The 23,637-nt window shown below is 46.6% G+C and overlaps 2 protein-coding genes across 2 annotated transcripts in view; both read right to left on the bottom strand.

Annotated features, from left to right (window-relative positions):
- Positions 1–22,931, bottom strand: part of LOC141194456 (uncharacterized) — a 51,616-nt gene extending 28,685 nt beyond the window's left edge. Inside the window, exon 1 of the mRNA XM_073662377.1 lies at positions 22,871–22,931. Coding sequence (XP_073518478.1) covers positions 22,871–22,896 — 26 coding nt within the window. The 5' untranslated portion in view covers positions 22,897–22,931. The remainder of the gene's footprint in view (positions 1–22,870) is intronic.
- On the bottom strand, positions 4,521–5,507 carry LOC141194412 (gastrula zinc finger protein XlCGF53.1-like). Its single transcript, XM_073662326.1, has 4 exons — positions 5,209–5,507; positions 4,998–5,121; positions 4,817–4,914; positions 4,521–4,619 (listed from the first exon to the last, which is right to left on the bottom strand). The coding sequence occupies exons 1-4, from the start codon at positions 5,458–5,460 to the stop codon at positions 4,521–4,523; spliced, it is 573 nt and encodes a 190-aa protein (XP_073518427.1). The 5' UTR covers positions 5,461–5,507.
- Positions 22,932–23,637: the final 706 nt, after the last annotated feature.

Raw genomic sequence — 23,637 nt, 5'->3', positions numbered from 1 at the left:
AGATACAATTTTCGGTTAAAAATGTAAAAGGCTTCTCCCCTGTGTGACTTCTATGAAGTTTGTTAAGAGTTGATTTCCGTGTAAAACATTTCCCACATTAAGAACATGAAAATGGCTTCTCGTCTGTGTGAGTTCTCTGGTGACTAAGAAGTGATGATTTCTGCACAAAACATTTCCCACATTCTGAACAGGAAAAAGGCTTCTCCCCTGTGTGATTTCTCTTGTGCTTAACCAAATCTGATTTCTGGATAAAACATTTCCCACATTCTGAACAGGAAAAAGGTTTCTCCCCTGTGTGAGTTCTCTTGTGCTTAACCAAATCTGATTTCTGGATAAAACATTTCCCACATTCTGAACAGGAAAAAGGCTTCTCCCCTGTGTGAGTTCTCTGGTGATTAACCAAATCTGATTTCCAGCTAAAACATTTCCGACATTCTGAACAGCAAAAAGGCTTTTCCCCTGTGTGAGTTCTGTTGTGCTTAACCAAAACTGATTTTGAGATAAAATATTTCCCACATTCTGAACAGAAAAAAAGGCTTCTCCCCTGTGTGATTTCTCTTGTGCTTAACCAAATCTGATTTCTGGATAAAACATTTCCCACATTCTGAACAGGAAAAAGGCTTCTCCCCTGTGTGACTTCTCTGGTGATTAACCAAAACTGATTTCCGGCTAAAACATTTCCCACATTTTGAACAGGAAAAAGGCTTCTCCCCTGTGTGAATTCTCTTGTGCTCAACCAAACCTGATTTCCAGCTAAAACATTTCCCACATTCTGAACAGGAAAAAGGCTTCTCCCCTGTGTGAGTTCTCTGGTGCTTAACCAAATCTGATTTCCAGACAAAACATTTTCCACATTCTGAACAGGAAAAAGGCTTTTCCCCTGTGTGAGTTCTCTTGTGCTTAACCAAACCTGATTTCTGGCTAAAACATCTTTCACATTCCGAACAGAAAAAAGGCTTTTCCCCTGTGTGAGTCCTCTGGTGATTAACCAAATCTGATTTCTGGTTAAAACATTTCTGACATTCTGAACAGCAAAAAGGCTTCTCCTCTGTGTGAGTTCTCTGGTGATTAACAAGATTTGATTTCTGGTTAAAAAATTTCCCACACTTGAAACAAAAAAATCTATTCTCTGCTGTGTGAATGCTTTGATGTTTAAGAAAAGACTTTTCGAGGGAAAAACTATTTCCATATTCTGAACATGAAAATGGCTTCTTTGCTTTAGGAGCAATTTGTTTTTTAATGCTTATTTTGTGACTTTGATTTTCCTTAGTAGTCAGTAATGAATCAGAAGACAGGACCTGTTTCAAATGATCAGATGACAGATCTTTGCTGTGAAGGAATGATGGTATATCTGGAGTAATGGCATTCACTTCAATTGTATCTTGTGTGATCTCAAGATCATCTGATTTAAAAATAGAAGATGTCAGCTGTCCCTCTGATCTCCTGGTACAGTCATCTGCCAAGAATAAAACCCATTATTATTTATGAATAACATATACTTAAAATTTATATTGTAGAATAATTTTACTTAAACTCTCCGTAAAAATGTACATTATGTAATAGTATCATTATTTACCAAGAAAACATCACAGAAAAATCAGCCTTACCAACACCAAATCAGATAACAAATGCATTAGCATTTTAGTGTTGGTTGGGTGTACTGGGGTGTCTGTCCATGTGAGGTGCACTTATATAGTGCTGGGCAGCCTTCCTGATCTAATAGTATGGGCATCATCAATAGGCTGTAAGCCAGACACTGTGCATCAAACCTGCCTGTGTGACTGGCGTCCTATGCAAGCTTCATCTGTGTGCATCTTTAATACTAAGTAATCACCCCCTCCATGAATTGGTATGATTGTGAGTGGTTGCTCCATAAGTATTATGCACCTGCGTTGCCCCCCCCCCACCTTTATCATGGGGGTCTGCGGCATCCTGCTAGTGCATTTGTTATATGATTTGTGTTGGTAAGGCTGTATCTTTTTCTGTGATTTTTTTTTTATTTTGCCCTATGTTAGCCGTCATTATTCACCAAGACGATAACAGTTCACAGTCTAATAGAAAACCTCATAGGATGAACCAGTAGAGCGTGGTGTCCAACTGTTTGTTAATTCTGCCTCCCAAATATGGAATAAAAAGCCACCAAACAATGTTATGTAGGCAAAAATAATATCAATAAAAACTTCTACTCATCTCACAAAAAACAAGTCCCCACTCAGGTCCATCATCTGTCAATGGAAAACCAGAGGTTTCCACATTATTAGTGGCTCAAAGACTCTAGAAATGCAACATGGCTTCCATAAACCAATCCAGCAATATCCACCCTCCCAAAGTCAAATCTCCCCCTCACTTCTGAGCCTTGCAGTGCGCCCAAAACACATTTATCATCCATGTATTTGGCATTACTATAGTGAGAAGAACCCACTTAATTGATGGTGTGTGTCTCCTGGAGCACAATCTGGGCACTAGGTGTTGGGTAATGAAATTATATATTTGTAATTTTCACTCTCCATCATCCACTGCGTGCTAATTTCCGGAAAGTGCCTGGGGAATCAAAATAGTCACTGCTCCTATAGATTATTTCACTGAGGGTTATAATTTCCAAAATGGAGTCACTTTATGTGGATTTCTACTGCTCTGGTTTTCTGCAATTTGGTCACATTAGGGCTTCTGCAAATGGTGGGTCCCATCTCCTCTGGGATCTGCTCCTGCAACGTCTGCTTCTCTCACCAGGAGCCGCCTTATTCATCCTGCAGGCGGCGCTGGTGATGGAGGAGACGTCAGAACCAGAAGCTCTGGGTGGTGCAGGTTCTGTCCAGCCACTAAGATTAGGGTTGCTGGGACCAGTAGTACCATCCAGTCTGGCAGTATGGGTGTGTGTGTTGTCCAGCTGGAGTAATCTGCTCCCTACTTCAGCCAACTGGAAAGCACCACACCCTACTAAAGCTGGAAGCATATTGCCGGAAGCTGCCAGATACAGCCTTGTTCTCCTCTGGTTCAGTCCTCTGTGCTCAGCTCCCGGCTTGTGTATTTGTTTCCTGTTGTGACCCCGACCTGTTTACGGACTACTCTTGTATCTTCTGATTTTGTGCTCAGCTAACGGCTTTTCTCTGACCTCCATGTTCTGACCCGGCTATCTGACTATTCTTCTTGCAATCTCACTCCACAGAACATTAGGTAACACTGTGGCCCAAGCTTAGGGGGTCTCTGTCTAAGTCCAAATCCATGCAGAGAGGTTAAAGGATGATGAGCAAGGCAAACCCTGGGATCTGGAAAATGGAGTAGATAGCGCCAAGTCTGTTTGTGGTAGCCATCTTTTGAGCTGCGAGGTGACAACGAACAGTGTCCCCAATACATTGTGTCTGCACACTATCCCAGCAAAATCTGCATTCCTAATAGCTAAATGGCGCATCTTCATTTTTTAACCTGCCATGGGCCCAGACAGTAGTGTACAACCGTATATAGGGTATTGTTGGATTCAAGAGAAGTTGGAAAATAATTTGTAAGGTCCATCTGTTTCCTATTATCCTTTGTGAAGAATTCCAAAGTTATCACCACATAAAGTGACACACGTCAGATTTGAAAAATGGGCCCAGAAAGGAACAGAAAACTGGCTGCAGGAAGAGGTTAAATCAGAGTATTTTGGGCACTAACTACTATAGTCAAAACTGTGAGTATAGACAATAACACATCTACTGAAATGATCAAACTCAACAGTCTTCATCAGTAAGTAGTGAGTAACTAGTGGTGAAACCTCTCTGGGGTAATTAGAGTATGGGGCTCGGTGGCTCTTGGCAATCTAAACTATCGTAAGGGACAATATTTTCTGTCAGATGATTTTCAAGAAGAAATATTAGACATTCAAAGAGAACTTTTTATAATAGTGCAGAGATGAGGTGTCTTAAATTTAGCTTAGAGATATATCATGGCACAGGTGTAATGTTTTCTGTATAGTTTATCACAATCTGGTTTGAAGTTAGTCGGTTTCAAAAGAAATAGAACAGTCAGGATAAAGGGAAACTCTGTTGTTATTGTACAGAAATTCACACTTGGCCTCACTGCACATTTAATATCGATCATAAAAGTGAAGTTTGGCCAGAAAGACTGGACCTGGTCTTGTAGGGACCATATGAGCACATTCAGCAGCACAGAAGGGAGAGAAGGTAGATTCATCCAATAAGATATCAGGGTTCTAGGAAGCCAACACCATCATTACCCTCCGCTTTCTCTTACAGTCCCATCATTATATTTTTTTAAGTGATTTTCTGGCTTTGTGATTTACAGATCTGGGCAGGTAACGTCTCCTAATCACAGGGAGTAGGTGGATCCTCCAGGTTGTAAGTTCTATGGAAAAGGGTTTCAATGCCCAAAATCATTTGAACAGTTTTGGGTGGAAGAGAATGTTGCGGTCTAGAGGCAAAATGATGATCACACGATTGTGATACAGCCGGACTACACAACCGATAAAGCAGCCACAGCCGATGACTGAGAAGAATCTGTAACTTCTCTGCATTTAGTGGTTACTACTCACCTGGGTAGTCATATGTAGGAATCTCCTCTTTACACCGCTCATCACCCCTTACATATGTCTCTGTAGTATTAATATGGGTCAGATCTTCACCCTGAAACAAATATTGTAAAAGTCACAAACAGATGAGAAGTCACATCTATGATCAGCTCTAATCCTGTTATCTCCACCGTTCTCATTACACAAGTATAAAACATATAATACTGGTGGATAAAACAAGACTGAGCACAAGATCTTCACAGCTGTCTACACATCATAGGGGAGATCTCATGACACCTTCTCTCCATCTACCTGATGATCCTGAGGAACATTGGGATCTTCTTCTTTACAGTCCAGTGGAAGAAGAGGACGGGGACATCTCTCTGGTGTTGTCCTCTTACTGGATAGATCTGGAGGAAGCACATACAGGGACTGAATTCATTCTTTACATACAGATAATTATAGGCCGTGTGTATTTAGTCCTGTGTATTACCTGGTGATGTGAGGGGCTGGAGAACCTCCATCATGACGTCTTTGTACAAATCTTTGTGTCCTTCTAAATACTCCCACTCCTCCATGGAGAAATAGACAGCGACATCCTGACATCTTACAGGAACCTGACACATACAATGATACAGTCATCCCCCCAATCCTTTCATACATAGCATTACTGTATAATGTCCCAGTATTCCCAGCAGTGTCACCTCTCCAGTCAGCAGCTCAATCATCTTGTAGGTGAGATCTAGGATCTTCTGGTCATTGATGTCCTCATGTATGAAGGGGTGAGATGGAGGCCCTGTGATTGAGCTCAGGGGTCTTTCCCATCCCTCAGACACATGGACCTGACAGCGCTCACTAGAGGTCTTCACTAATATGTAATCCTGGTTATGGAAAGACATATAAATAAATCTCCCTCCAGACATTTCCAGAGTCCTCACCTCTCCAGTTCTGTCCATCTGTTATTTCCATAGATAAGAATGATGTAATGTGACGTCATCAGAATCCCTCACCTCTCCAGTAAGACGGAAGAGGATCTCTAGGGTGAGGTTTAATATCCTCTCTGTCATCTTGTCTCTGTCCATATCCATCTTTGATGGGTCCATAAGGAAAATTCTCTTAAATAGAAGATCTTCACTGAGAGGATCTGATATTGTGTAATAATACAATTACTGGAGATAATAAGGGGAAACATTTGAGGAGATTTATTATTTTACAGTATTTAGATTTCTTCTTTACATCTACTAATAAAACCTATATATTTTAGGCCACAGACAACAAGCAGTTTGTTCCTCGGAGTCTGTAGCTGAACACGTTTCTCATAGACTCATCTTCCATAACGCTAATTCTCGTCTCATTTACCAACACTGCAATCGGCATTAGCAATACTGCAGGAGATATTCATTACACGTGACATGAGAAATAACTACTTCAAGAGGAGGACAGCATCTTCCTCTTTTACTGCGGCTCTACAAACATATTTAGCCAGAGTTCTTCACTGACTACATCTCCACCGGCCGTCTATATGAATGTTTCCCGTCTTCCCCGGACTGTAATCTTCTATCACGTTAGTTCTCATGTCTGATTCACACACAGAAGTTTGAGGCTTTGATATATGGTAAGGTTTTTAATATTAAAGAGAGTAGGACTATCCCGAATGGGTTCATTTTACCATGGTGGGATAGCTTTTATGCTATTTTTGATCAAAAACAGTGTTACTAAGAACCCTATTTTATTTAAATGCACGTTTGGTTTTTATTTATTTACAGCAGGGTTTATGATCATTTTTTTCTTATAGTTTTTTTCTGATTTATGGCCATAGTAAACATGCATTTATGTGCTGCATGGATACCAACTTAAACCAAGCTCAAATTCTGTGTTTTTTTCATGGGCACCATAGTGGCCCTGTGGGCTGCTGCTATGGATGATACACCCCTAACTATCCAACTATCATATGGTAAAAATCTCATAGGTCCTGGATTTATTAGTATCTGCACTAAGAATGGGGCTAAGTGAGTATTTATTAAAGGGAATCCACTCCACCGACTACCCCACGGCCAGCAAGCATCAGAATCTTCACTGAATAAAAAGCCATTTCTTAGCAAACAGACCTCTAAAATGAGGCATACAGGTATGTATAGATTCACATTTCTATCACCTGTATGCCAATATGAGAGGTCAGATAAGTCCCAGGGGGTGACAGATTCCCTTTCATCAGTCGTGGGGTAATCATAAAACCAGATATGTATCAAGGTATTCTAAGGTGGTTAATGGTTGCGTAGTCAATGGGAGTCATGTGTCACAGAGATGGCTGGTCTCTGTGATGTAACCCGGAGTGTTTCTCTAGGACACATAAGCACTAAGAGGATCGTTTGGTGCACCTGGGAGCCGGGTTACGGGTAGCTAGGAGAGAATGAGCGGGTCCAGCTACCCACATACCTCACCTCTGGGTGTGGTTAACAGCCTATAAAATGGAGGCTGTTGTTTGGCACATGGTCTGTGTGTTTGGAGGGAGAAGGCCTCCTGTGTATGTTTGTCTTCAAACCAAGCCAGGACACTGGACGCTACCCCAGCTTGTGTGCCACACAGGCCTGGCTGAGCAGAGACCTGCTAAGGACATTTACTTTGTTTGCCTGATCTAAAGGCTATTTTCTTTTCTGTTTGGCTTCTGGGTTTATGAAGCAAGCAGCATCAACAGGAGACCAACACGCTGTAGTTACAGCAGATCCAGCAGTACTAGCAGAAACAACGTCAGCAGATGCAGCTTCTGGCAACCGCCATCCAGGAGAGGATGAGCGCTCCAACCCCAGGTCCGACTGATGATTCCCAAGTCCGGAAGGCGGCATGACGGGCTTTGCAGAAAATGACCCTGGGGGGATGACGTTGAGACCTTCCTGATGGTGTTTCAAAGGGTCACCGAGAGGGAGAAATTTCCACAAGAGCAGAGGTACTGTCGCCATACTTGACTTGGAGAGCCCCAGAAATACGCGCAGTAGGCATACTATGATTTATCTTTGCAGGGCACCCTATTTAGCTTTGCATAGTACGCCCTATTTAGCTCTGCATAGGACGCCCAAAAGGCGTACTATGATTTAGCTTTGCAGGATGCCAAAGAGTATGACAAGCTAAAAAGTGAGATTCTCGCACGCTTGGGGTTGACAATGACTATCAGGGCACAGCGGGTTCGTATCACCAGAACAAAACCACCTCCGTCCCAAATGTTTGACCTGCGGCACCTGGTCCAGAAGTGGCTGCAGCCAGAGTCCTCAATGCCTGAGCAGATGGTAGAGTGGGTGGTGATGGACCGGTTTGTGCACTCCCTGCCGAGGCCCATACAGCCTTGGGTTGCCCAGGGTGATCCCCGGTATGCGGATGAACTGGTCGGACTGATCGAGAGATACCAGGGGTTTGAAGGTTCCTTGGGAAGGCAGCCCACTACATACTGGAGTTCCCAACAGGGGGTGGAGGCCCAAAAGGTGGTGGGACTTCCAAGGTCCAAATGGACGAGGGAGGTGGTGCCCAAGGTCCATACAGGTGATGTTGTTTGCTGGAGATGCCACGGCCCAGGCCATATAGCCGCTCGTTGTCCCCTGACCCTTGAGCCGATGGACAGCAGCATAGGACAACGTAGTTCATATTATGCTTATCCGGCCTGCATTGTGAACTGTCCACCCAGCGAGGGGCCACAAGCATGTCACGCGAAGGTGAACGATGGGAGGTAACGGCACTGCTAGACTCCGGGAGCCTGGTGATCCTTATGAGGGCCACCCTTCCTCTCCAAATTATCCCGGGGAAAAAAGTCGGCGTTCAGTGCATTCATGGTGATGCTAAAGACTACCATAAGGGCCAGAGTGGACATTGAAATGGCCCACGGTACAGAGTCCAACGAGGTCGGCGTTGTTCAGGACTTGTTGCACCCTATTATTATAGGCTGGGACTTTTGCTTGCTTTGGGATCTGTGGGGGAAGGGTTCTGGGTTCGCTGGCTCAGATAAGAAAAAAATTAACCCTAATGAAGTATCACCACACCCAGAGTCAGACAGGTTTCCTTTTTGTGTACTTGTGGGGGATGAGGAGGTAGTGCCCCCTGAGTCTGCCATTCCAGAGTTAGGGGTGACCAGCGAGAATTTTGCGTTTGCCCAACATAGGGACCTAACTCTGAAGGAAGCCTTTAATAATGTCACTATTATAAATGGAGTTGCACAGGAGTCGGGGGCTGACACAAGGTTTCCCCATTTTATGATGAGTAAGGAGTTGTTGTACCAGGTCAAGAAAGTGAGGGAGGAGAGTGTGGAGCAGTTAATACAGCCGGGCCCCTTTAGACGGAAGGTGTTGGACATGGCCCATTCACATGTCTTGGGGGGACATCTGGGAGTGGAAAAAACGCAGGAACGGATCGTGCATAGGTTCTATTGGTGAACATTGAACATAATTTAAAAAAACATCACAGTAAAAGATAATACCTTACCAACACCAGGTCAGATTGCCAATGCACTGCAGGATGCAGCAAGCCTGCATGATAAAGGCAGGGCCAGCACATGTGCAAAATACTGATGCAGACAGCCACTCACTAACCTACCAAATTCATAGAGGGGGTGGCTGTGTAGTATTATACATGCACACCGATAGTCTGCATAGGGCGGACGCCAGTCACACAGATATGTGTGAAGCACAGTGCAAAAAAATGTGCAAAAAAGATGAAAAATAGTGTATAAGATAAATACACCACATGATAAATACCCCACCAGGCCTCTTTAGTGTTGGCTGGGTGAATTGGGGCATATGTCTTGTGGGCTTGCATGTATATAGTGCTTGGCAGCCCGTCTGATCTAATAGTATGGGTGTCATCAATAGGCTGCAAGCCAGACAATGTGCATCACACATATCTGTGTGACTGGCGCCCTATGCAGACTCCATCGGTGTGCATGTATAATACTACACAGCCACTCCCTCCATGAAATGGTAGTTTAGTGAGTGACTGTCTGCATCAGTATTTTGCACATGTGCTGGCCCCGCCTTTATCATTGAGGCTTGCTGCATCCTGCAGTGCATTGGTAATCTGACCTGGTGTTGGTAAGGCATTATCTTTTAGGCTATGTGCCCACGATGCAGAAATACTCCGGAGTTTTTCCTGAGCGTTTCTGCATCTCCCTGGCAGAAAAAAAGCATGCGGATTGTAAGCGTTCTTCACATGCATTTCCGCATGCGGGTTGTCAAGCGCTTTCCAAGCGATTTTAGCATCACTTGGAAAGTGCTTGACAACTTGGTCACACTATATAAATCCATGCAACCGGCATGGATTTATATAGGGTGACTGAAAGAATGGTAAAAAATAAATATATACTTACCTTCTGATGGCCCCCGGTGTCTTTATCCGATGCGTCCTGGTTTGCCGGCAGCTCGCAGTAGACTAAACGACCTGCCGACGTTAGCGGTCGCGTGACCCGTCACATGACTAATTGACGTCATGGCAGGTCCTTTTCAGACCATCGCGAGCTGACGGCAAGCTGAGACGCATCGCTAAGGACACCGGGGGCCATCAGAAGGCAAGTATAATGTATATTTTTTATTTTATTCATTTTTTTTTTTTACAGGTTCTATTGTACCCGGGTCCGGAGGAGAGTCTCCTCTTCTCCAAACCCGGGTACCATCCGCACATTGAAACGCATGGATTCTGCATGTACAGATGCAGTGATGCGGATTCCATGAGTTCCAATGCAAGTCAATGGCGGCGAAAACACCGCGCTAACGCAAAATAATTGGTAGTGCTGCGGATTTTTCCGCAATGATAATCCGCAGCGGAAATTTCCGCAGCATGTGCACAGCACATGGGATTATCATTGGAGAACATGGCAGACCTTCTACCAAGCGTTTTTTAAGCATTTCTGCAGCGGAATTGCCGTGGCGGAAACGCTTAAAAAACGGATAGTGGGCATACAGCCTTACTGTGATGTTTTATGTTCACCATTTTTAATGTTTAGTGTTAGGACTGACAAGTATGAGGACCCTTGACGTTTGGGTTGCGAGCTTGTGTATTTTGGCCAAAATATCGAGCAATAGCTCATGTGGTGTATTTATCTTCTACACTATTTTTCATCTTTTTGCACATTTTTTTGCTGCAGGATGCGGCCAGGCCTCCTGAGTGTTGGCTGGGTGAATTGGGGCGTCTGTCTTGTGGGGGTGCACGTATATAGTGCGGGGCAGCCCGTCTGATCTAATAGTATGGGAGTCATCAACAAGCTGCAAGCCAGAAACTGGGCATCGCACATATCTGTGTGACTGGCGGCCTATGCAGACTCCATCGGTGTGCATGTATAATACTACACAGCCACCCCCTCCATGAATTGGTAGGTTAGTGAGTGGCTGTCTGCATCAGTATTTTTCACATGTGCTGGCCTTGCCTTTATCATGGAGGCTTGCTGTATCTGGTGTTGATAAGGCATTATCTTTTACAAAGGTTCTATTGGCCCGGATGTCACCGGGAAATATTTAAGTATTGCAGGTCTTGCACTATGTGCCAGTTAACTGCCCCCACCTCTCACTTTTGAAGTCCCCTCGTGCCATTGCCCATTATTGAAGTGCCGTTCGAGAGAATTGCTATGGACTTGGTCAGTCCCCTGGTTGAATCTGCTCGTGGGCATCAATTTATATTGGTTATCCTGCACTATGCCACATGCTATCCAGAAGTGATTCCACTGAGAAACTCCTCCGCAAAGAATATATCCCATGAGTTGGTCCACGTTTTTTCCCCAACAGGCTTACCAAAGGGACATAGAGGGAATTTCCTGGTCGGTGACTATGAGTAAGGTGATGAGGGAGTTATGCAAAGCCCTCCAAATCTCCCAACTGAGGACTTCAGTATACCATCCTCAGACAGATAGCTTAGTCGAAAAGTTTAACAAGACTCTGAAGAGTATACTGAGGAAGGACATAGAAAGGGACAGTAGAGACTGGGACTGTCTCCTACGGTATCTGTTGTTCTCCAACCGAAAGGTTTCACAGGCCTCTACAGGGTTCTCGCCATTCGAACTTCTGTATGGCCGACATTTGCGGGGTCTTCTGGATGTCACAAAGGAAATCTGGGAAGCCGAATTCACTCCCCACAGGATTGTCATCGAGCACGCTGCTCTGATGCAGGAGAGGATTGTGAAGGTGATGCCCATCGTAAAAGAACATCTCCTCCAGGCACAAGAAGCTTATGCTAAAGTCTACAACCGGTCAGCCAGAGTGAGGCAATTCAATCCGGGAGACCGGAGTCCTCATGCTAATTCCTATGGTGGAAAGTAAGTTCTTGGCCAAGTGGCAAGGGCCGTATAAGATGGTGGTAAAAGTGGGTGATGTGAACTACAAGGTCATCAACCGGGACGACGTAAGCCGTACCAGATATACCACATCAACCTCATCAAGCCGTGCCAAGACAAAGAGGCTGTGGAAGCTCCATGCTTGCTGGGCAAGCTAGAAGGTGACGTTGGAGGAGTCGCAATAGCGGAAACGCTAATGAAGGCCAAGAAACAGCAGTGTCGGGAGTTGATGCAGAAGAACAGGGATCTGTTCTCGGAATTGTCGGGCTGCACAAGGGTCATAGAACACAAGGTTCTGACGGAGCCACATGTGCGGGTGAACTTGAAGCCCTATCTGATACCTGAGGCCCGACGAGAGTTGATATGCAAAGCGGTAGCTTGTATGCTGAAGCTCAGTGTCATTGAAGAATCCAAGAGCAGTTGGTCGAGCCTGATCGTCTAGGTCCCAAATCCCAATGGTGAGTGGAGATTCTGCAACGACTATCTGAAGTTGAATGAGGTTTCCAAATTTGATGCATATCCAATGCCACGCGTCGTCGAGCTGATCAAGAGGCTTCGGCCAGCAAGGCACATAACCACCTTGGATCTGACGAAGGGATATTGGCAGATACCCATGGCACAGATAGCCAAAGAGAAGACTGCGTTTTCTACGTATGCCTGGATGCCGTTTGGACTGCAGGGGGCCCCTGCAAAATTCCAGAGAGCTATGGATTGCATCCTTGCATCCCATAAGAAATATGCCACAACATACCTGGACAATACTATCCTCAGTCCAGACTGGGAGAGTCATCTGGAAAAGATTCAGGCTGTGTTTGATGCTCTGAGGAAGGTGGGGTTTTCAATAAACTCGAAGAAATGTGGCATGGGGAAATAAGAAGCCAAGTAATTCGGATATGTAGTGGGTAGAGTCAAGCTAAACCCCCAAAATACTAAAGTAGAAGCAATCCAAAATTGGCTGAGACCAGGGTCGATAAAGCAAGTCAGAGCCATCCTGGGAATCGTGGGATACTACAGGAAATTCATCCCAAACTTCGCCATGATGGCCGCACCCCTGACTGACCTCCTTAAAGGGACAAAATCAGCCAAGGCCAAGTGGACTGCAGAGGCGGAGACATCCTTTCAAAAGATGAAACTGGCTCTGTGTAGGCAACCGGTCCTGGTTGCCCCGGACTTCAAGAAAGAGTTTATACTCCAGACAGATGCCTCAGATGTCGGGTTAGCAGCAGTCCTTTCCCAGGAGATACACGGGGAGGAGCACCCTGTCCTCTACCTGAGTAGAAAGCTGTCCTCCTGCAAGAAAAATTATTCGGTCATAGAGAAGGAATGCTTGGCTATAAAGTGTGCGGTGGACACCTTATCGTACTATCTGTTAGGTCGAAAATTTAGATTATTATCCGACTATGCTCCACTCAGATGGATGAGGGAAAAAAGAGAAAAAATGCCAGAGTCACCCTCGGGTTTTTAGCCCTACAGGACTCCTACTTCCCTGTAGAACATAGAGCAGGGAAGCTACATAGTAATGCCGATGCTCTCTCGGGAATCCCCTGTCTGGTAATAAAAGGTGTCAAGCCCACGGCTTTAGGCAGAGGGGGGGGGGAATGTAAGGTGGCTAATGGTCGCATAGTAAATGGGAGGTATGTGTCACAGAGATGGCTGGTCTCTGTGATGTAACCCGGAGTGTTTCTCTAGGACAGATAAGCACTAAGAGGATCGTTTGGTGCACCTGGGAGCCGGGTTACAGGTAGCTAGGAGAGAATGGGCGGGTCCAGCTACCCACATACCTCACCTCTGGGTGTGGTTAACAGCTTATAAAATGAAGTCAGTTGTTTGGCACATGGTCTGTGTGTTTGGAGGTAGAAGGCCTACTGTGTATGTTTGTCTTCAGACCAAGCCAGGACACTGGACGCTACCCCAGCTTGTGTGCCACACAGGCCTGGCTGAGCAGAGACCTGCTAAGGACATTTACTTTGTTTGCCTGATCTAAAGGCGATTTGCTTTTCTGTTTGGCTTCTGGGTTTATGAAGTAATAAACGCACATGAACTTTTAAAGGAACATGCCTCCTGGTTTCCTCCCATTGTGCCCTAATGAGTAAAACCCCTACAATATGTATAAAGGAAAGGGTATGGTACTCAGAGAATGTTTCAATAATCCGCCTCAACGCATTTTCCCAACAGGTTCATTAGGAGGCTTGATAGAGGGATGATAATTCATGATGTTCAGCATAGTGTGCCTAATAGCCAGGTGTCCATGTTTAAATATCCCACTTCATCGAAAACCCCTCCCAGACTAGGAGACCCATTCCCATTCCTAGAGGTGAATTGTCACAGGATATACAGAATAGAGTCTGTCTACAATAATATACTGCGCCTACGCTACTTCTCATGAGCTAGAGGTTCGATAATGTCCATCACCTAGTGTGCATGTCCGGAAGTGACGTTCTTTATGCTGAAACACCAGATAGGTACGAGTTGCGCGGCGGCAATCAGTTTGTGACTGCGCATGCCCGTAGTTATCATTCCATCTAGGATCATTGTCCACAAATGCGCATGCCCACATGTCTCTGGAGAGCATATGGTATTGCATTGCATTCCACCAACAGAAAAATCCTCTCTGAGATCAATATCATGGGAGACTAAAAATAAGTATTGCACATCCCCCCATCATGCAATCGGCATGTGGATCTACTTTATCACTACAAAATATATGGGATGGTGGCCCACAGTATACTCCTAAATGGTCATATTTGACCCCTATTGCATAATTAGAGATACACAAGGATCACCACACTTGTTAGTTACTTAATAGTATAAGTGGGATATAACTGATAAGAAATAATTCTGATATAGAAGCTCAGATCTCCTGATGAAGTAAAACAATATGTGAACCTCGTTCACAGGGAACTGAGTAGCAATGAGTAGAGTATAAAATCCTAAAATGTAATCCGGAATGGGTCTGTATTCATACAAAACAGGCATAGGAAATTTGCTCAGTCACTTAGGGCCTTGTGAATCCAGTCTGGAAATCCACTCACTTTCCTTTTTGAGTATACATCTATTGAGATCACCACCTCTCACATTGGGTTTAACCACCTCAATGATACAAAAGGAGAAGTCTCTTGTTTCACCTCAATGTGCACTGTTCATATGTCTCACTAATGGGGTGTCCCGATGTCACGCCAGGTGTGAGTGCAACACAGAGTCACGCCAGGTGTAAGTGCAACACAGAGGAGAAAGGGAAAGGGAGCCCAGACACTAGGGAAAAGGGGGAAGAGGTGACCTCCTAATCTGGACTAGCATCATCCAGTCTCCCCCTAACGTCCCTATACAGCCTCCGCAGCTGTTGCCCATCACATGCCTCGCCCAACTATCCCTGGCATAAGGTTATAGCTGGGGGTGGAAGGAGATGAGCGCTAGTCAACCTCCGCTAGCACTCTAAAGACAAAAGGGGAAGACAACACAGGGGAATTACAACTTCGCTTTAGAAGAAACTCCAACAGGGCACACGGCCTAAAGACTCCAAAGAGAACGTGATGCTGCTTCAGCCAAGTTCCAAGTAGAAATGAGTATACCCGGCGACGTCAACATAGACACACCAGGTATATATACACCCAGACTAAATGGAGGTAGAATCTGGGTCCTAAACACAGCCTCCCATCTAGGCAGCTGCCTGCATTGCCAAACGTGGAGATCTCCTGCAAACCCCTGCAGGGCAACTGTCACCTCTGACACACCCGTGGCACCCAACCATGGCGTATTTTGCCCAAATGCCCCCTCCACACTCCTCTAAGACGGCCTCTTGGTCGTGCATACATAATCTAGGGGGCAGGTGCATGTGGCCACATATACAAGTCCTGAGGTTTTACAGTTGGAATAATCCCTCTGGAAAAAGGTTTCACCTGTAGAGGAACTCAAGAAAGATTTACATGGTCTCATCCAATTACATGTACAACTTTCTACACATCTAAAGAAACCACAGATTCATCTATCTAGCCATGTCCCCTTGGGTGCAGTTTTTTCAGAAACTATGCGCTAAACGGTCCCTAATTGACCAACCCTTTCTGAAAGTTATTGTGGGAGTAGATCACACAGAACCCTCAGGTCCAGGTCGGCCACAAGTACATCCTAGTGTTTTCTGAGGATATTAAAGATATGGTCACTCTGATTGTCACAAATTCCTATTACTTGTGTTATCCCATATTTTTCTTGGTGTCTTGGTTAGGTATGGAGGAGTGTCTGTCTCTCCTGTTTTTCTGCAAACAATCATGCGGAATCCAAAATGTACTGTGGGTACCTTTTTCCCTGAATCTGGTGTTTGTCTATTGCCTGTATATTAAGATCTGTGACAGAGCAGTTTCTTCTCAACTGTAAACATTGGCCCTTGGATATTGTTTTTTTTTTTTTTTTAAGTAGGATGCGGTGGTGGCTATGCCACTTTAATAGTTTATGGTAGATGAGTGTCCCTAGGGTCCAAACAAGGGCTGTGGAGTCAGTGCCCATTTTGGTGGAGTTGGAGTCGGTATAAAATTGACCCACTCCGGCGCCTAAAATATGTAATAAATTGGGTACAGTAGTTCAATGCAGTTTGTGAGGAATATTTTTTCATAAGAATTTGGGAAAGTTATGAAATGTCCTATAAATGTCTTTCCTATTCCTGATCTAAGGGTCTAGACTTTTAGCTGAGAAAAATTTGTCCTACTGTAAATTTATCACTTAAACATGAGCCATGTATGAGGGAGTCGGAGTCGTGAAGTCGGAGACAGTGTCATGGAAATTTAGGAGTAGGAGTCGAAGGTTTGGCTTACCGACTCCACAGCCCTGGCTCCCATCCCGTACTTTCTTGATTGGTACATCAAGGAAAGGCAACTGGTAATAATTAAACTCTGATATAAATCTAAGGCCCACTCTATGGATATTGAGTTCCAAATTCAAGAAACTGTTCACTCGTCCCTGACCGGATGATAAAAATGTTGTCAATATATCTATATCATGCCCCAATATATGGATGCCACCACTTATAATCATCCCTGAGTATGTTGGTTTCCTCCCACCAGACCAGGAATAGATTAGCAGATGAGGGGGTACAGGGGCTCCCCATCGCAGTAACCCTGAGCTCGGGTAAGTACTTCCTGTCAAAAAGAAAGACGTTATGAGTAACAATGAATTTTAGAAGATTGTCCATGAAGTCATTATGTCTTCTACACTCTACTGATCTCAATTTCTATAAACATCTTACTCCTCTGATATAATCCTCATGCGATATATTACTGTACAAAGCCTCGATATCTGGTAAGGCCTGCTCCCCTACATGCATGTATACATGCTCAAGGGTCTACATGTAGGGGAGCAGGCAGAGGAAAAACCAAGTGCAGCGGGATTATTCCACTGCAGGACCTCAGGCGGTACTGTGGGAACATTATACTGTGTGAGGGCATCATCCATACTGCATAAGGGGCATAATGGGGGGCATTACACTGTGGGGGCATCATACATCCTGCATAAGGGGCATAATGGGGGCAGTACACTGTGTGGGGTATCATACATACTACATAAGGGGCATAATGGGGGGCATTACACTGTGGGGGGGCATCATACATCCTGCATAAGGGGCATAATGGGGCATTACACTGTGTTGGGGCATCATACATCCTGGATAAGGGGCATAATGGGGGCATTACACTGTGTGGGGGCATCATACATCCTGCATAAGGGGCATAATGGGGGCATTACACTGTGTGGGGGCATCATACATCCTGCATAAGGGGCATAACACTGTGTGGGGGCATCATACATCCTGCATAAGGGGCATAATGGGGGCATTACACTGTGTGGGGGCATCATACATCCTGCATAAGGGGCATAATGGGGGCATTACACTGTGTGGGGGCATCATACATCCTGCATAAGGGGCATAATGGGGGCATTACACTGTGTGGGGGCATCATACATCCTGCATAAGGGGCATAATGGGGGCATTACACTGTCTGGGGGCATCATACATCCTGGATAAGGGGCATAATGGGGGCATCATACATCCTGGATAAGGGGCATAGGGGCATAATGGGGGCATTACACTGTGTGGGGGCATAATACACCCTGCATAATGGGGGCATTACACTGGGGGGCATCATACATCCTGCATAAGGGGCATAATGGGGGCATTACACTGTGTAGTGGCATCATACATACTGCATAAGGGGCATAATGGGGGCATTACACTGTGTAGTGGCATCATACATACTGCATAAGGGGCATAATGGGGGCATTACACTGTGTGGAGGCATCATACATACTGCATAAGGGGCATAATGGGGGCATTACACTGTGTGGAGGCATCATACATCCTGCATAAGGGGCATAATGGGGGCATTACACTGTGGGGGGCATCATACATACTGCATAAGGGGCATCATACATCCAGCATAAGGGGCATAATGGAGGCATTACATTGTGGGGGCCATCATACATCCTACATAAGGGGCATAATGGGGGACATTACACTGTGTGGGGGCATCATACATACTGCATAAGAAGCATAATGGGGGCATTACACTGTGGGGGGGCATCATACATACTGTATAAGGGGCATAATGGGGGCATTACACTGTGGGGGGCATCATACATCCTGCATAAGGGGCATAATGGGGGCATTACACTGTGTGGGGGCATCATACATCCTGCATAATGGGGGCATTACACTGTGTGGGGGCATCATACATCCTGTATAAGGGGCATAATGGGGGCATTACACTGTCTGGGGGCATCATACATCCTGGATAAGGGGCATAATGGGGGCATTACACTGTGTGGGGGCATCATACATCCTGGATAAGGGGCATAATGGGGGCATTACACTGTGTGGGGGCATCATACATCCTGGATAAGGGGCATAATGGGGGCATTACACTGTGTGGGGGCATCATACATCCTGGATAAGGGGCATAATGGGGGCATTACACTGTGTGGGGGCATTATACATCCTGGATAAGGGGCATAATGGGGGCATTACACTGTGTGGGGGCATCATACATCCTGGATAAAGGGCATAATGGGGGCATTACACTGTGTGGGGGCATCATACATACTGCATAAGGGGCATAATGGGGGCATCATACACCCTGCATAAGGGGCATAATGGGGGCATTACACTGTGGGGGGCATCATACATCCTGCATAAGGGGCATAATGGGGGCATTACACATCCTGGATAAGGGGCATAATGGGGGCATTACACTGTCTGGGGGCATCATACATACTGCATAAGGGGCATAACGGGGGCATCATACATCCTGCATAAGGGGCATAATGGGGGCATTACACTGTGTGGGGCATCACACATCCTGCATAAGGGGCATTACACTGTGTGGGGGCATCATACATCCTGCATAAGGGGCATAATGGGGGCATTACACTGTGTGGGCATCATACATCCTGCATAAGGGGCATTACACTGTGTGGGCATCATACATACTGCATAAGGGGCATAATGGGGGCATTACACTGTGTGGGGCATCATACATACTGTATAAGGGGCATAATGGGGGCATTACACTGTGTGGGGGCATCATACATCCTGTATAAGGGGCATAATGGGGGCATTACACTGTGTGGGGCATCATACATCCTGCATAAGGAGCATAATGGGGGCATTACACTGTGTGGGGGCATCATACATACTGTATAAGGGGCATAATGGGGGCATTACACTGTGGGGGGCATCATACATCCTGCATAAGGGGCATAATGGGGGCCATTACACTGTGGGGGGGGGTGGGCATCATACATACTGCATAAGAAGCATAATGGGGGCATTACACTGTGGGGGGGGCATCATACATACTGTATAAGGGGCATAATGGGGGCATTACACTGTGGGGGGCATCATACATCCTGCATAAGGGGCATAATGGGGGCATTACACTGTGTGGGGGCATCATACATCCTGTATAAGGGGCACAATGGGGGCATTACACTGTGGGGGGGCATCATACATCCTGCATAAGGGGCATAATGGGGGCATTACACTGTGTGGGGCATCACACATCCTGCATAAGGGGCATTACACTGTGTGGGGGCATCATACATCCTGCATAAGGGGCATAATGGGGGCATTACACTGTGTGGGCATCATACATACTGCATAAGGGGCATAATGGGGGCATTACACTGTGTGGGGGCATCATACATACTGTATAAGGGGCATAATGGGGGCATTACACTGTGTGGGGCATCATACATACTGTATAAGGGGCATAATGGGGGCATCATACATCCTGCATAAGGAGCATAATGGGGGCATTACACTGTGTGGGGGCATCATACATCCTGTATAAGGGGCATAATGGGGGCATTACACTGTGTGGGGCATCATACATCCTGCATAAGGGGCATAATGGGGGCATTACACTGTGTGGGGGCATCATACATCCTGCATAAGGAGCATAATGGGGGCATTACACTGTGTGGGGGCATCATACATCCTGTATAAGGGGCATAATGGGGGCATTACACTGTGGGGGGCATCATACATCCTGCATAAGGGGCATAATGGGGGCATTACACTGTGTGGGGGCATCATACATCCTGCATAAGGAGCATAATGGGGGCATTACACTGTGTGGGGGCATCATACATCCTGCATAAGGAGCATAATGGGGGCATTACACTGTGTGGGGGCATCATACATCCTGTATAAGGGGCATAATGGGGGAATTACACTGTGGGGGGCATCATACATCCTGCATAAGGGGCATAATGGGGGCCATTACACTGTGGGGGGGGGGGCATCATACATACTGCATAAGAAGCATAATGGGGGCATTACACTGTGGGGGGGCATCATACATACTGTATAAGGGGCATAATGGGGGCATTACACTGTGGGGGGCATCATACATCCTGCATAAGGGGCATAGTGGGGGCATTACACTGTGTGGGGGCATCATACATCCTGCATAATGGGGGCATTACACTGTGTGGGGGCATCATACATCCTGTATAAGGGGCATAATGGGGGCATTACACTGTGGGGGGGCATCATACATCCTGCATAAGGGGCATAATGGGGGCATTACACTGTGTGGGGCATCACACATCCTGCATAAGGGGCATTACACTGTGTGGGGGCATCATACATCCTACATAAGGGGCATAATGGGGGCATTACACTGTGTGGGCATCATACATACTGCATAAGGGGCATAATGGGGGCATTACACTGTGTGGGGGCATCATACATCCTGCATAAGGGGCATTACACTGTGTGGGCATCATACATACTGCATAAGGGGCATAATGGGGGCATTACACTGTGTGGGGCATCATACATACTGTATAAGGGGCATAATGGGGGCATTACACTGTGTGGGGGCATCATACATCCTGCATAAGGAGCATAATGGGGGCATTACACTGTGTGGGGGCATCATACATCCTGTATAAGGGGCATAATGGGGGCATTACACTGTGTGGGGCATCATACATCCTGCATAAGGGGCATAATGAGGGCATTACACTGTGTGGGGGCATCATACATCCTGCATAAGGAGCATAATGGGGGCATTACACTGTGTGGGGGCATCATACATCCTGTATAAGGGGCATAATGGGGGAATTACACTGTGGGGGGCATCATACATCCTGCATAAGGGGCATAATGGGGGCCATTACACTGTGGGGGGGGGGCATCATACATACTGCATAAGAAGCATAATGGGGGCATTACACTGTGGGGGGGGCATCATACATACTGTATAAGGGGCATAATGGGGGCATTACACTGTGGGGGGCATCATACATCCTGCATAAGGGGCATAATGGGGGCATTACACTGTGGGGGGCATCATACATCCTGCATAAGGGGCATAATGGGGGCATTACACTGTGTGGGGGCATCATACATCCTGCATAATGGGGGCATTACACTGTGTGGGGGCATCATACATCCTGTATAAGGGGCATAATGGGGGCATTACACTGTGGGGGGGCATCATACATCCTGCATAAGGGGCATAATGGTGGGCATCATACATACTGCATAAGGAGCATAATGGGGGCATTACACTGTGTGGGGGCATCATACATCCTGCATAAGGGGCATAATGGGGGCATTACACTGTGGGGGGCATCATACATCCTGCATAAGGGGCATAATGGGGGCATTACACTGTGTGGGGGCATCATACATCCTGCATAAGGGGCATAATGGGGGCATTACACTGTGTGGGGGCATCATACATCCTGCATATGGGGCATAATGGGGTAACTACACTATGTGGGGGCATCATACATCCTGCATAAGGGGCATAATGGGGGCATTACACTGTGTGGGGGCATGATACATCCTTCATAAGGAGCAAAATGGGGGCATTACACTGTGGGGGGCATCATACATTCTGCATAAGGGGCATAATGGGGTAATTACACTATGTGGGGGCATCATACATCCTGCATAAGGGGCATAATGGGGGCATCATACATCCTGCATAAGGAGCATAATGGGGGCATTACACTGTGGGGGGCATCATACATTCTGCATAAGGGGCATAATGGGGGCATTACACTGTGGGGGGCATCATACATACTGCATAAGGGGCATAATGGGGCATTACACTGTGGGGGGCATCATACATCCTGCATAAGGGGCATAATGGGGGCATTACACTGTGTGGGGGCATCATACATCCTGCATAAGGGGCATAATGGGGGCATTACACTGTGCGGGGCATCATACATCCTGCATAAGGGGCATAATGGGGGCATTACACTGTGGGGGGCATCATACATCCTGCATAAGGGGCATAATGGGGGCATTACACTGTGTGGGGGCATCATACATCCTGCATAAGGGGCATAATGGGGGCATTACACTGTGGGGCAGTAAAGGGGTCCTGTACTATGAGAACAATACGTTTCCTCCCTTCCTGTCTCCATAGTTGGGTCGTATGTATCTATTACAGGAAACAGAACAGAAACCTTATGATTCTTATAAAGGGGCAACACAAGACCCCAAAAGAGTCTTCGTGCTGAAGGGGTTAATGCCCCCTGCGCCCAGTAATGGGGTCTCCACATACCTCCACCTGCAGAGCCGCCACCACATATATGGCTGCTCTGTGCGCACAGGACCTGTGATGAGGTCACAGGAGGGGAGGAGTCAGGGGTCACATGATCAGGGGCCTCAGTGGATGCAGGACTCTGCTGTGCTGGTTGTCATGGTGCTGGATGAGCTGAAGTTTATGTGTGGGGTCAGGAGGGGTTTACAGTGTGGATGTAGCAGAGCCGCGTGTGTACGAGGTGTACGGAGCAGAGCCGCGTGTGTACGAGGTGTACGGAGCGGAGCCGCGCGTGTACGAGGTGTACGGAGCGGAGCCACGTGTGTACGAGGTGTACGGAGCGGAGCCGCGCGTGTACGAGGTGTACGGAGCGGAGCCACGTGTGTACGAGGTGTACGGAGCGGAGCCGCGTGTGTACGAGGTGTACGGAGCGGAGCCGCGTGTGTACGAGGTGTACGGAGCAGAGCCGCGTGTGTACGAGGTGTACGGAGCGGAGCCGCATGTGTACGAGGTGTACGGAGCGGAGCCGCGTGTGTACGAGGTGTACGGAGCGGAGCCGTCTGTGTACGAGGTGTACGGAGCGGAGCTGTGTGTGTACGAGGCGTACGGAGCAGAGCCGTGTGTGTACGAGGCGTACGGAGCAGAGCCGTGTGTGTACGAGGCGTACGGAGCAGAGCCGTGTGTGTACGAGGCGTACGGAGCAGAGCCGTGTGTGTACGAGGCGTACGGAGCAGAGCCGTGTGTGTACGAGGCGTACGGAGCAGAGCCGTGTGTTTACGAGGTCTACG

The sequence above is a fragment of the Phyllobates terribilis genome, unplaced genomic scaffold (assembly GCF_046119375.1).
Source record: "Phyllobates terribilis strain yellow unplaced genomic scaffold, ASM4611937v1 Scaffold_71__1_contigs__length_7168151, whole genome shotgun sequence".
In the NCBI taxonomy this organism is placed as follows: domain Eukaryota; kingdom Metazoa; phylum Chordata; class Amphibia; order Anura; family Dendrobatidae; genus Phyllobates; species Phyllobates terribilis.
The sequence above is the reverse complement of the archived record's forward strand: the minus strand, read 5'-3'. Positions and strand labels throughout refer to the sequence as shown.

Coding starts and splice junctions, on each gene's coding strand:
- LOC141194412 (XM_073662326.1), bottom strand. CDS start 5,460: ATGGACAGAACTGGAGAGGTGAGGACTCTGGAAATGTCTGGAGGGAGA. Junction 5,122..5,208: donor TTGAGCTGCTGACTGGAGAG/GTGACACTGCTG, acceptor TGTATGTGTCAG/GTTCCTGTAAGATGTCAGGA. Junction 4,620..4,816: donor ATGTTCCTCAGGATCATCAG/GTAGATGGAGAG, acceptor TATTTGTTTCAG/GGTGAAGATCTGACCCATAT.